Genomic DNA, 14,015 nt, shown 5'->3' on the forward strand with positions numbered 1-14,015 from the left:
TTTTCCTTTATTTTATTTTTAAAAACCATATTTTATATAATATTTTTCTTTAAATTATCAAGCTCATTCAATTCCCGCACTTTTTACGTCATGCTTATTTACCTCTTCAAGCATCGACACCCTCAAACATTTGGTAGCACGAAAGACTAATAATAGAAAGACTGTCGATTTAGAAATCGAGACCAAGACCAAGAAATCAAGTGCAAAAAATCTTAAAAAGAAATGTTTTGGTGGGATAGACTTGTTGAAATGACCACAATAACATCATTTTCAGTTAGGATAACAACAATATTGTAAATACAACATTTACATGGCGAACTGCCTTTTATAGAATCGTTTGTACAAATAATAAGTGAAAGTGAGACAAAGCAAATTAACAACCGATTTCTCACTTATGGTAGTGTTGAGTATTCAAAAAGAACCAGTTGATAGCAATTTGAATTCCCCTGTTACTCCGAGTGAACAGTCCAATACATCAGCCCACTGCATGCACAAAATAAAGTTCCGGTTAACATGAAAAAGGGTATACCTATGTCATCAGTCAGTGATCCTCATTATGCCGAGAGAGTGCGTGAGCTAGTGCGAGCAATGGCAGTGCAGTGTAGATAAAGCGTTGAAAATTGCATTTAATTTCATATTTGAGACATAATAGAGGATATTCAAGACAAAATGCATCAAATAGACCAGAAATTGTTGCGCTCTACAAAAGATGAACTAAGAAAGCACCATATGAACATTCCAGTTGTATTATATATAATAGAAATGTGAAAACGAATGATTAAAACCACAATAAGTCCCAAGAATTCTTTTTGAAATAGAAAATAAGGATAAAAGAAGAAAGAGGAAGAAAAAACGGCCCTGAATAACATGGAAATACAGGAAGATAATAGAGTTAAAGAGAAGCTGCTCTACCTGACAAGGACAAACACACACTGCAAGACACCAGCTGTTCCTGTCCATACTGAAGGGCCAGTTTTCACTAGTGAATCTTGTATCAGAAGACCCACTGAAGCCGCGAGAGAAACAAAGGACACAACATATGCAAAGAACAGCCAAAGCTTCAACCTATGGTCATAATTATAATTAAATAAATAAAATATAAATATTTAGCGGCGATCACATTTGATAAACAAACAAATAATAAGCATGAAATAGGTAAGACACCAAAACAGCAGAGTGTGAGATGTTTTGTAAGTGTTGACGCGGTTTTTCATCAACTGATCTAAGAAGATCGTAAAAATAAAGAGGACTACGATAAATTAATCGACTAAATAAAACCACAATAAATAAAATGGACACCAGAGATTTAAAGTAGTGCACCCTCCATGTCGCGATGGTAATAGAGTTACGTCTACTTTTATTTTTATTGATTAAATCCAACACACCAGAGTTATGTTTCAAGAGTGTGGATAAAAATACAGCAAAGAATTTCAAGGTGAAATCTTAATCGAGACCTATAAACACAGGACTCATGGGAAACTCAATATTCATAAATTTAATCAAAGTTGGTAGTTGTAAAGTTCTTAAGAACAATAAACCATTAAAGTAGAAAAAAGAGAAATATATAAATGGTGTTTGACGTCTTGGTGGCAACTAAGTATGGTGGACCCAAGGAAAAAGATGAAGCAAGAGATACGATGTTCTTGGCTGCCGCCAAGTCAATCTAAAAGAAGGTCCAAGCAGAAGATCCCTACTTTAGCCTCTTTACTCTCATTATATAGGTTGTAGGGTTTATTAGTGATCCCCCACGGTGTCTCACTAATAAATCTCGTATATCATCTTTAATAATGAATAAAAAATTACAAAAAAATAAATATCTACAAAAAATCCCTTGTTTCTAGGCCAAAATTCCACAAACATACAACCTAAACTAAGCTATCAAAAACACCCTAAATATAATTGTACAAAGCTATTTACAAAGATATTTCTACACTCCCCCTCAAGCTGACTTGTATACGTTATACAAACCCAGCTTGGATTTGAATTCTTCAAAACTTGTTCTGGGTAGGACCTTTGTTAGAATGTCAGCGATTTGTTTCTTTGTAGGGATGTAGTTGAGTTCAATGATCTTTGAATTCACCTTTTCCGAAATGAAGTGTCTGTCTATCTCAACATGTTTAGTTCTGTCGTGGTGAACTGGATTTTTAGCAATGCTAATTGCAGCTTGACTATCACTATACATTTTAAAGGACTCGGGAGATTCAAACCTCAATTCATTCATAAGCCTTTTGATCCACATCCCTTCACAAATACCTAAGGCCAAAACCCGATATTCTGACTCTGCACTACTCCTTGAGACTACAGACTGCTTTTTGCTGCGCCAGGTAACTAAATTACCCCATACATAAGTTCAATAACCACTGGTTGATCGTCTGTTAGTCAGCTCTCCAGCCCAACTAGAGTCTGTGTAAACTTCCAAGTCTCGATTGTTGTATTTTATTTTCTGAAGTGCAAACCCAGACCTGGTGTCATTTTCAGATACCTTAGAATACGATACACTGCTTCCAAATGTTCCTCACAATGATAGTGCATATGTTGACTAACAACACTGACAGGAAAGGCGATATCTGGTCTAGTATGAGGGAGATTAGTTTTCCTACTATTCTCTGATAGCTCCCCCTCTCTACTGGAGTTGAATCCTCTCTTCGATTAGCTTTCAAGTTTGGATCCATGGGAGTGTTAACCAGCTTGCTCCCAATCATTCCAGTTTCCTTTAGAAGATCTAGGATATACTTTCGTTGAGATATAACAATTCCTTCTTTCGATCGAGCTACTTCCATACCAAGAAAGTATTTGAGGGTTCCTAGATCTTTGATTTCAAAAGCTGAGGCAAGAAGTTTTTGAGATCTGAAATTTCTTCTGTGTCATCTCCAATTAAGATTATGTCATCCACATATATGATGAGAATTGCTAGCTTTCTAGTTGGAGAAAACTTGAAAAATAGAGTATGATCAGCCTGGCTTTAAGTATATCCATGTTTGACAACTAACTTTGCAAATTTGTCAAACCATGCCCGAGGTGACTGTTTCAAGCCATAAAGGGATTTGAGAAGTTTGCACACTACTCGACCACTGTAGTGTTTCTTCATCCCTGGTGGAATTTCCATATAGACTTCTTCTTCGAGATCCCCATTCAAAAAAGCATTTTTTACATCCAGCTGATATAAAGGCCAATCACAATTTACAGCTAGTGATAACAAGATTCTTACTGTATTAAGTTTGGCGACAGGAGCAAAGGTCTCCTGATAGTCAACACCATATGATTGAGTGAACCCCTTGGCGTCAAGTCGAGCCTTGAATCTGTTGATACTCCCATTTGAATTATACTTAATGGTGAAAATCAACTTACAACCAACTGTCCGCTTTCCTTGAGGTAACTCAGTGACAACCCAAGTACCATTCTTCTCAAGGGCATTCATTTCTTCATCGACTGCACTCTTCCATTTAGGATCTTTCAAGGCCTCATAAATGCCTGTGGGAATCTAAATAAGATCAAGAGAAGATACAAAAGCTCGGTACATAGGTGTTAGTTTCCCATAAGTAACATACTTTTCAATGGGGTGATTGGTACAAGTTCTGACACCCTTTCGATGAGCAATACGAAGGTCGAGATCATCAATAGTAGGAGAAACTAACTCATGAGTCGCAAAATCCTTACCTTCATGATTTTCAAGGTTGAGAGGGCTATGATGAGTGTTTGAACAGCTCTTGTCTTGCATGTTGGCCTCTATATTCCCAACTTTCCTCCTGCTATAAACACGAAGTTCTTTGTTACCTATTGCTTGAGTTTGAAGTGGTGGTGAGTTTGAAAGAGTGTTTGGCTTTTCTGAGGAGGAAAGTGATATTGGATTGAGTGTAGAGAATGACGGGTTTGATGTGTTTTCTGGAGATGAGTTGGATGTGTTTTCTGGAGACGGGTTGGATGTGTTTTCTGGATTGATATCCAGTTGGACAAGGAAAAGAGGCAAGGAAGGCAAAGGTTGAGCACTTTGATGTTCGTGCGCCATAACATTAGATTGAGGAAAAACAGCTTCATGATTCTGAAGGATTTCCCAAAATTGATATTCATGTGAATGCTCCCCCTAAATACCAGATTTGGGAAAGAAAGGTTGATGTTCAAAAAATGTGACATCCATAGTGTTATAAACCCTTTTTGAAATTGGGGAGTAACATTTGTACCCTTTTTGAGTGTTGGAATACCCGATGAAGATACACTTGTGAGATTTTGGATCAAGTTTTGTTCTGTTGTGATCATAAACATGAACAAATGTTGTACATCCAAAGACTTTGAATGGAAGATCTGAAGAAAAAGCTGAGATATGAGGGAATGTTGCAAGTAACAAATTTCTTGGGGCTTTGAATTGTAATACACGGCTAGGCATACGATTGATGAGGTAGGTGGCTGTGAGTAAGGCTTCCCCCAAAACTGTTTAGGAACATTATTTGAAAACATGATAGATCTAGAAACTTCAAGAAGATGCCTATTTTTTCTTTCAGCCACTCCATTTTGTTGCAAAGTATCAACACATGAACTAATGTGAACAATTCCTTGATCTAACAAGTATGGACCAAGTATGGAGTTGAAATATTCCTTTCCATTATCAGTTTTCAAGATTTGATTCTTTTGTTTAAATTGATTTTGAATCATGGAATGAAATTTTTGAAAAATGGAAGCAGTTTCAGATTTTTCTTTCATAAGGAAGGTCCATGTTGTCCTAGTATGGTCATCAATAAATGATACAAACCATCTAGATCTATTAATATTTGTTACTCGCGATGGTCCCCAAATATCACTATGTATCATTGAAAAAGGTCGGGAAGGTTTGTAAGGAAGACTAGGGTAAGAGTTTCGAGTATGTTTAGCAAGTTGGCAGACTTCACAATAAAAGAATTTTGGTCTTTTGTGGACAAATAACTGAGGGAACAATTTTTTAATATAACCAAAATTTGGATGTCCAAGTCGAAAATGCCACAACATGACGAGATTTTCATTCGAAACAGACAGAATTGAAAACTGAATCTAAATTAGAGTAGTTACCACAACTTGGTGTATGAACTTGTTTACTTTTAGAAGAAGCCTTGAGAATATAGAGCCCATCATGCATTTCAACACTGCCAATCACTTTCTCCGAGCCATCAACCTGAAATTTACAAAGATTTGGATAGAATTTAGTTACACAATGTAGATCTCGAGTAAGTTTATTTATCGAAAGAAGATTGCAATTCAGTTTAGGGACAAATAGAACAGATGAAAGGAGAAGGTCATCTGATAATGTTACAGAACCAGTCCCTATCACTGGTGTGAGAGAGCCATCAGCAATTCTAACTGTTAGGGAATGAGCACATGGTTTGAAGGTGTTGAAGACTTGGAAATCACCCGTCATGTGGTCAGAGGCCCCTGAATCAACTATCCAAGTACCGTTGTTGGAGGCAGCAGTAAACGTGTGAGATGTAAAACCTTGATGACACACTATACTGGCATTTGCCTTGATTAAGGGAGATTTTGGCTGTTGTATAGACTGTCGAAGAGGATTCATTGAAATGAAACAAAAAGAAAATGAATCTAGAGGAAAACTTAGCCAAAGAAATAATCTGTTGTAGCGAAGAACCCTAGATGAAGAGTCACAGCCGAAGCAGGGAGGTGCCAGGGAGGAAGACGTCGAAAAAACGAAAGTCGAAGATGGCTCACACGCCTGCACGCGCGTGGCGCGTGGGTAATGACGTCGGAGGATGGGCGGCGCGTGTGGCTCACGCGCCACTGTTATGGACCCCGAACTTTAGGGTTTTGCCGATCGGGGCTGTGGGAAGCTTTTTGGATACGAGGTGAGATTAGAAGAGGACTGTGTACCAGATTTTTAAGATTGGGCCTCAAAGAACTAAACCCTAATTTTTAAAAAAAAAAAGGCAGAAAAGAAACGATTTTTTTTACTACAAATGCTTTGATACCATGTAGCAATTTGTGAATGATACTTCTAATCTAATATTATTGATGAAAATGTGGCCTTTATATAGGCTGATTACATAGTAGAATTAGGCAACAATCAAGGAAATTAGGAAAACATACAACCTAAACTAAGCTGTCAAAAACACCCTAAATATAACTTTACAAAGCTATTTACAAAGATATTTCTACAGTTAGGAAGAGGCTTTTAAAAAAAAAAGGGAAGGCAGTGAGTGACTAATTGCAAAGTTTATTCTGCTACAAGTTTGTGTGGCTGTTAGATGAGGAAGATATTGACAGAGTTAGATTTTTTGGTAGTCTTTTGAAAGAGGGCAGGCTCTCTAATCAACTAAACCATTGCACCTCTTAAGACAAGAGGTGGTAGCTCAAATGGCCAGGCATGTAGTTTGCTCTCGCAAGTTCTGAGGTTCGAGTCTATCGTGGTTACTTATATATTATTATAGGGTTAGATGGAGATTCTAGTTTTTTAAAAATTAAATAAATAAACCATTGTACTGTTTGTGGTTTTGGTCAATGACCAGTCCTGTGATTGAAAATCAAAAGGAGTTTAGTAGTTATCGACTTGTTGCATAAGTGGCATGTTTTCTGACTTATTTTGCTGAATATACTTGTTGTATACAGGAAAGAGATATCAACACTACAAAATAAGGAAATCGAATTGAAGAAGGCAATTTCAAGAGCGGCAAAGCGAAAGCAGCGTAAAGCCAAGAAAAAACAGGTCGAGAAAGAGATTACTAAACGTTCTTTTGAACTTAAAGAAAAACATGCTGAAGAACTTGCTTCCTTGGGGTATGACACTAAAAATGGAAATAAGAAAAGTAAACTGGAGAATTTAGTGAAGGCAATAGCAAGAGTTTCTGTGAGCAACCAACCTGACCAAGTAAAGTCTAGCAAGAGTTCAAGGAGGCGAGGAAAGAGGGGCTAGGAAGAAGCAACAAGAGAACAAAGAATACAGGAAGAACAAAGCAACATTGTAAGTGACCGTGTTATTGAAGATGCAAAACTAGAGAAAAAGCTTGAACCTCTTGGCTTGGCTGTAGCTGAAATAAAGCCAGCCAGATGGGCACTGTCTCTATCGAGCCGTTGAAGATCAACTAGCTGTCCTTTCTGGAGGTCGATCACCTCACAACTATCAAGAACTTCGAGAACTGGTGGCTTCTTATATGAGGAAAAACGCATCTGATTTTCTCCCATTTTTCCTCTCAGAAAATGCAGTAGAAGATGATGGTTCTGATGATTCTCTGGCAGAAAAGTTCGAGAATTACTGTAAAGAAGTGGAGACGACAGCTGCCTGGGGAGGTCAGCTAGAGTTAGAGGCTCTAACTCACTACCTTAGGAAACATATCATGGTATTCTCTGGGTCCTTTCCTGATGTGGAGATGGGGAAGGAGTACAAATCCAACAGTGGGACTGATACTTCTATTAGGCTTTCATACCACAAGCATGCATTTGGCCTTGGTGAGCATTATAATTCTGTAGTGCCCATTGTGACCAAATAGGTCATATATCACATCATTTTTCATATCGAACACAATTTGAGTTGAGCTCTTAAACTAATTATTGAATCACCAGACAGTGGTCAACAGCTTTTGTTTTTGCTATACATTTGTTCTATTTCATGGATGAGTAAGCTGTGTTTTGAGTTCAGCTTATTTCATCTAGATTTTCATTTTTTGCTAATGGTACCTTTATGTAGAATATAAGGTTTTCTTTTTCTTTTTTCCCTTCAAAAAAAATATTCAGGATCTAACACATGCCCAACAAGAAAAATAATAGTGATCTTTTAGATCGATACAAATTATGTTTGTTTCATTATACTGTTCCATGATGCATTTCAGTTTTACAAGTAGTTTTCAAGTAACATTAGTGACTGGTAAGATGTTACATTCACACTAGTAAAACCCAAATATACAGAAACACTGTTATCTTAGAAAATGATAAATCACATTATCTTAAATTAAATCAAAAGCTAGAACCATCAAGTCAATCGACAAGAAAATGGATCAGCACTTTTTGTCTTGAGCAATCTAGTTTTAGTTTAGTCCAATCATAGGAGACCAAAACTTTGGTCCAGCCAAACAACCTCTTGCCCTCTGACAAATTACCTTTTCACAAGGTCAAAGTGTTGAACAACTATACTCCAAAAGTAATTTTCAATCAAATTTCAAGAAATCAGATAGCACTAAGAAAAACCTGATTTCCCCTCCCATCTTTTTTGAGGCTTTTGTCAGTTTTATCGTTTATAACAAGCTAGTAAAATATAGTACCAGTATCTATACTTCTAATTCATTTGCTGCTAAACTCCTTCTTTAAAACTTAAAATTTTTAGTCCTAGGTGAGGTTTGAATCCCAAACCCAATACATTACCCAACCTAGCCTCAAGTGGCATTGTCTAGTAAACAATCATAAAGAATTTTGAGAATTTAACATTCATGTATTTTCTTATTCAGAAGTACGTAATGTATACATCCTTATCAATGAGTTGGTGTAAGAGAATGACTAAACGTATTCAAACCATTTTGCACCTCAGCAGAATAACAAAAACATGCGCTGAATACTGATTTGCCATTAACATATATGTCCAGGTTAATAAATTGATTAAATCTACAAGCATGAGTAAACATTACAAAAAAGATATTTGCATTCTGGAAAGATGTCATGCCTGTAGTCCAACGTAAATTAAATATCTGCAATAGATATTTACGTATGTCCTGGTAAATAAATTGATTAAATCTATAACATCATCAAATCAAGCCTTATTCTATTGAAACATAAATTATGCATACCCATCAATGAAAAAGGAAAAAAGTTATGATTTATTTTCTTGGGAAATGGGATAAAAATTAATGATTCTATATAGGCAGTAGCCTTAAGGACCAATTGTCAGCCTCAATTTCACCATAAAGTTCAATAAGTCTCGTGCAGATTCTAAGCATCAGTTATCAGATCACTCAACACAAAGCATCAGTAATCAGATCACTCAACGCAGAGCATCAGTGTTATCAGATCACTCAACACTAATGAATATACTTCATAAGGTCTCATGTTTCTAAGTTTTCTAGGCACACGAACATGACAAACCATTCAATCTGCATTTAAATTCCCTAATATTAAAACCCACAAATATTACAACCGAAAGCTAATTAAAAGTCCAAGCACACCCCACCAACAAGAAATATTATATATTTAATAAAGTAAGAGGGAGGTAAATAAATTACATACCTCCACTCGCCTTCTTCGTAGGGAGAGTAATCAATGTCTTCTTTCCTAACACAATTGAACATCAAAGCAGCCAAAGATGCAAAAATGCCTACAAAAACCACCCATATCAATAATAATCACAGACCCAATTAAACCCTAAGACCTAACACGCGATACATAAACATATATAGCAAAAAGGAAAAAAAGAATAGAGGGATGGAGAAAGGAAGCAATCGAACCAGGAAGATAGTGGAGGAATGAAACCTTGACGGAGCTGCAAACAACGGCGTCGATCCAAAACCACCAACCGGCGCCGAAGATGGCCCCAGACACACCTGGACCAAAAATTGCCCAGAGCTCTACCAGATCCATCTATGGGCACTTGGTTTGGGAGAAAATCTTCTTCTTAATTTGAGAATAGGTAAAGTAGTACTGAATTGATAGATAGAGCTGGCGTGATTTCTCAGACAAGGTTCTTCCTTTTCAAATATTCTAATTACTTGTGGTTGTGGATCACTTATATACGCAAATAATTCATGACAATTTAATATTAAATAATAATAATATATCACTCAGTTCATTTTGAGGGATGTGGTAATTGTGTAAGTAAGGTAATTACTAAGGTAGTAATTACACAGTTTAGTAATTACACTATATTTAAAATACAATGTGTGTTTAGATATGAAGTAGTAATTACATATGAATTTCTAATATCTTAGTTTGGCAAAATAGTTAGTAATTACATGGGAAAATAATATTTTTTAATAGCTAATGTTTAATATGGAAAGTTTTTAGTAATTATACAGTGTAATTACATTCAATTCTCATGGGGGCCATGAGAATTGGAGAGTGTAATTGGAACCCCTCAATTACTTCTAATTACACAGTTACAGTGTAATTACATGGTCAGACAAACATGTCAAATTATGTAATTACCTCTAATTACACACAAATCCAATTACACTGTGGCTTTCCAAACGCACCTTAAATATGCGAAATTAAGACAAGTTTACCATTTTCCTTTTTTTTTATAAGAAAAAGTTTACCATTTTCAAAAACACCATTAAAAACACGCAAGTTCCTTTGTCTATCTCAATCAGATTCTCCAAAACAACCATTACTTCTCTTTCTCTCTCAAAATAAGCATCCATTTCAAACTTTTTTTAAATATATATTATTTCAATAATTAAAAATCAAATACATAATTTTGCTACAAAAATCAAATTTTTTAGGGTTATTTTATAATGAACTCCTCTAAAATGCATCTTAAATTTGTTTTGGCATTTAAAATAACTTTTTAGTCCAAATTTTTTCTAATCGTGTACATTATAGTTGTTGATCAAAATTTTCAGCAACTATTAATTTAATATGAGTAATAATGATTTGAAAAGAGCATTGTTATTGGCACCAGTGGTGCCTAGCACCTTCTCGACATGTTGGCGCGGTATAGTCACAAACGGATATTTCTAGTTACCGAGTCCAACCCGATTATGCCTTGAACGCATAATCCTAAATCTCAATATACACATATATTTAACATGGTATAGCATTTACACATTAATAATCACTAGGGTAACAACCCTAGGCCATTAAACCGCTCATGTTAGGGTAATAACCCTAATCCCGGTTCCTTATTATTCACATATATCATTTTCAATATAAGCGCCACTGCGCATAACTCTACGTGTTAACTACCGTCTTACCTGATGTCCCGCAAACATGGAGATTCCAAATCCCCGGGTGCTCCTGACCAAGTACCAATAATCCTAGTCACAATTTCCAGGATTCACGAGTATAGCGTTAATCCCTAAATCTACTTTCACATAATATAAAATTGGTATTCAAAATACTAATAAAGACATAGAGCTTGGAACAAGCTTTCCAACGATATATAGAACTCTTGAAAGGGAGTCCAGATCACAAAGTTATAAGGATTCGAATTTGCCCAAAAACGAAGGGCGGGTCGCGACACTCCCCACATGGGGCCGCGGCACCTGGGTTTAAAACCCAGGATTTCACCATAGGCGGGCCGCGACGCCTAGAGAGCTGGGCTGTGGCCCTTGGGTTTCAAACCCAGAAAATCCCAATTTTCAACTTCGAATTACATGCTCAAACACACCCAAACTAAGCCAAAAACATACTCACACACCAGATTAAATTCCACAATAATACCCAACATAACAGAGGGCAAAACACACATACTAAAGCTCAAAATCCACAGCTCAAATGCATCTAAATTAATATTTAAACAATATACAACTTAGGCTCCAAACTAGAGCAAGATTCACCAAAATTCCAACTTCAAGAGCTTAAATACTTAACCAACATTCTCAGCTCACATACAACAACAAAATTAGAGCTACATAAAAATATTAAAGCACCAACCTAACCTCAAAATTATCTCAAAACACAACACAAAGCATTCTACTCCAATCTTCTAACACAAACAAGCACAGAGTATTAAGATTAAACTAATTCCAACACACATGCATCACAAGGATCTTTACAACAAAATCATGCTTAAATCAACTTCAATTTCAGCAACAATTGAAAACAAAAAGAGATAGAAACTACCTCAAGATCTCAAAATCACACAAGCTCCAAAGATGGCCACAAATCAAGCTTGAACCCAAGCTATTTCTCAACAAACTCACAAATTGAAAAGATGAATAAAGAGAGAGAGGGGGGTCGGTTTGGGGGCTGAGAAACAAATGAGTTTCATTTACTTGAAATTCCATTTAATTGAAAATAAACAAATGGTCAAAAAGACCAAAATGTCCCTAGGGCCATATAACACACACATAAGCATTCAAGGGTAAAATTGTCTTAAACACATATCACATTACTCAATTAATTTTCAGGTTATTCACTCAACAATAATATGCCAATATAAAATCCCAAAATTGTATTTCAACCCCAAACCTGGTTCGGCCCGAAATACCCGTTTGTGACTATACTGCGCCAACATGTCAGAACACACCTGAAAAAGGACAAAATAAGTATACTATATAATAATATAGTCCATAAGCACGTAAATAACCTGAAAATTAATTGAGTAATGTGATATGTTTTTAAGACAATTTTGCCCTTGAATGCTTATGTGTGTTATATGGCGCTAGGGGCATTTTGGTCTTTTTGACCATTTGTTTATTTTCAACTAAATGGAATTTCAAGTAATTGAAACTCCTTTGTTTCTTAGCCCCCAAACCGACCTCCCTCTCTCTCTCTTTATTCATCTTTTCAATTTGTGAGTTTGTTGAGAAAAAGCTTGGGTTCAAGCTTGATTTGTGGCCATCTTTGGAGCTTGTGTGATTTCGAGATCTTGAGGTAGTTTCTATCTCTTTTTGTTTTTAATTGTTGCTAAAGTTGAAGTTAATTTAAGCATGATTTTGTTGTAGAGATCCTTGTGATGCATGTGAGTTGGAATTAGTTTAATCTTAATGCTCTATGCTTGTTTGTGTTAGAAGATTGGAGTAGAATGCTTTGTGTTGTGTTTTTGAGATAATTTTGAGGTTAGGTTGGTGCTTTAATCTTTTTATGCAGCTCTGATTTTGTTGTTGTACGAGATCAGAGAATGTTGGTTAAGTATTTAAGCTCTTAAAGTTGGGATTTTGGTAAATCTTGCTCTAGTTTGGAGCCTAAGTTGTATATTGTTTGAATCTGAATTTAGATGCATTTGAGCTGTGATTTTTGAGCTTTAATATGTGTTTTTGCCCTCTATTATGTTGGGTATTATTGTGGAATTTAATATGGGGTTTGAGTATGTTTTTGGCTTAGTTTGGGTGTGTTTGAGCATGTAATTCGAAGCTGGAAATTGGGATTTAACTGGGTTTGAAACCCAGGGGCCGCAGCCCAACTCTCTGGGCACCGCGGCTCGCCTATGGGGAAATCCTGGGTTTTAAACCTAGGTGTCGCGGCCCCATGTGGGGAGTGCCGCGGCGCGCCCTTCGTTTTTAGGCAGATTCGAAGGCGTTATTCGAATCCTTGTAACTTTGTGATCCGGACTCCATTTTAGGAGTTCTATATATCGTTGGAAAGCTCGTTCTGAGCTCTATGTCTTAATCTGTATTTTGAATACCAATTTTATAATATGTGAAAGTGGATTTAGGGATTAACCCTATACCTGTGAATCCCAAAAATTATGACTAGGATTGACACTTGGTCAGGAGCACCCGGGGATCTGGAATCTCCATGTTTGCGGAACATCATGTAAGACAGTAGTTAGCACGTAGAGTTATGCGCGGTGGCACTTATATTGAAAATGATATATGTGAGTAATTAGGAACTGGGATTAGGGTTATTACCCTAACATGAGCAGTTTAATGGCCTAGGGTTTTACCATAGTGATTATTAATGTGTAAATACTATAACATGTTAAATATATGTGTATATTGAGATTTAAGGTTATGCGTTCAAGGTATAATCGGGTTGGACTCGGTAACCGAGATGAACTATTCTAAGGCCTTATTGTATTTAGACGTGTGAGCGTAACACGTAAGTCTATGCCACATAGACATAATTAGGCATGTGAGCGTAACACGCGGGTCTGTGTCATACAGACAAAAGTGAATTGGCATTAATATTTATATGATGTGTTATTATGATTATTGATATTTTACACTGTCTTGTTGGACTTGGCTCATGGGTGCTCTACTGTGTAGGAAAGGGTAAATCAGTCTCTGATCAGCCATGAGTGCGAGAGTTGGGCGATGTATGTACATGTTCGGGCCACACTAGACCAAGCGGGTTGGGGTCTACCAGTGATGTAATTTGGTAACTCTGATTTTACTGCTTAGGTCGGCTAGTGAAAGGACTTGTAATATTTTGTAAAAGATTTTTGGGATCCCAAAATA

General features: G+C 36.4%; 1 protein-coding gene and 1 pseudogene across 1 annotated transcript; one reads left to right on the plus strand and one right to left on the minus strand.

Annotated features, from left to right (window-relative positions):
* Positions 1 to 212: 212 nt before the first annotated feature.
* On the minus strand, positions 213 to 9,706 carry LOC115713700 (uncharacterized). Its single transcript, XM_061106767.1, has 4 exons — positions 9,402 to 9,706; positions 9,184 to 9,271; positions 913 to 1,065; positions 213 to 483 (listed from the first exon to the last, which is right to left on the minus strand). The coding sequence occupies exons 1-4, from the start codon at positions 9,532 to 9,534 to the stop codon at positions 450 to 452; spliced, it is 408 nt and encodes a 135-aa protein (XP_060962750.1). The 5' UTR covers positions 9,535 to 9,706; the 3' UTR covers positions 213 to 449.
* Positions 5,614 to 9,494, plus strand: LOC133032777 (OVARIAN TUMOR DOMAIN-containing deubiquitinating enzyme 5-like; annotated as a pseudogene).
* Positions 9,707 to 14,015: the final 4,309 nt, after the last annotated feature.

This window comes from Cannabis sativa, chromosome X (genome assembly GCF_029168945.1).
Source record: "Cannabis sativa cultivar Pink pepper isolate KNU-18-1 chromosome X, ASM2916894v1, whole genome shotgun sequence".
In the NCBI taxonomy this organism is placed as follows: Eukaryota; Viridiplantae; Streptophyta; class Magnoliopsida; order Rosales; family Cannabaceae; genus Cannabis; species Cannabis sativa.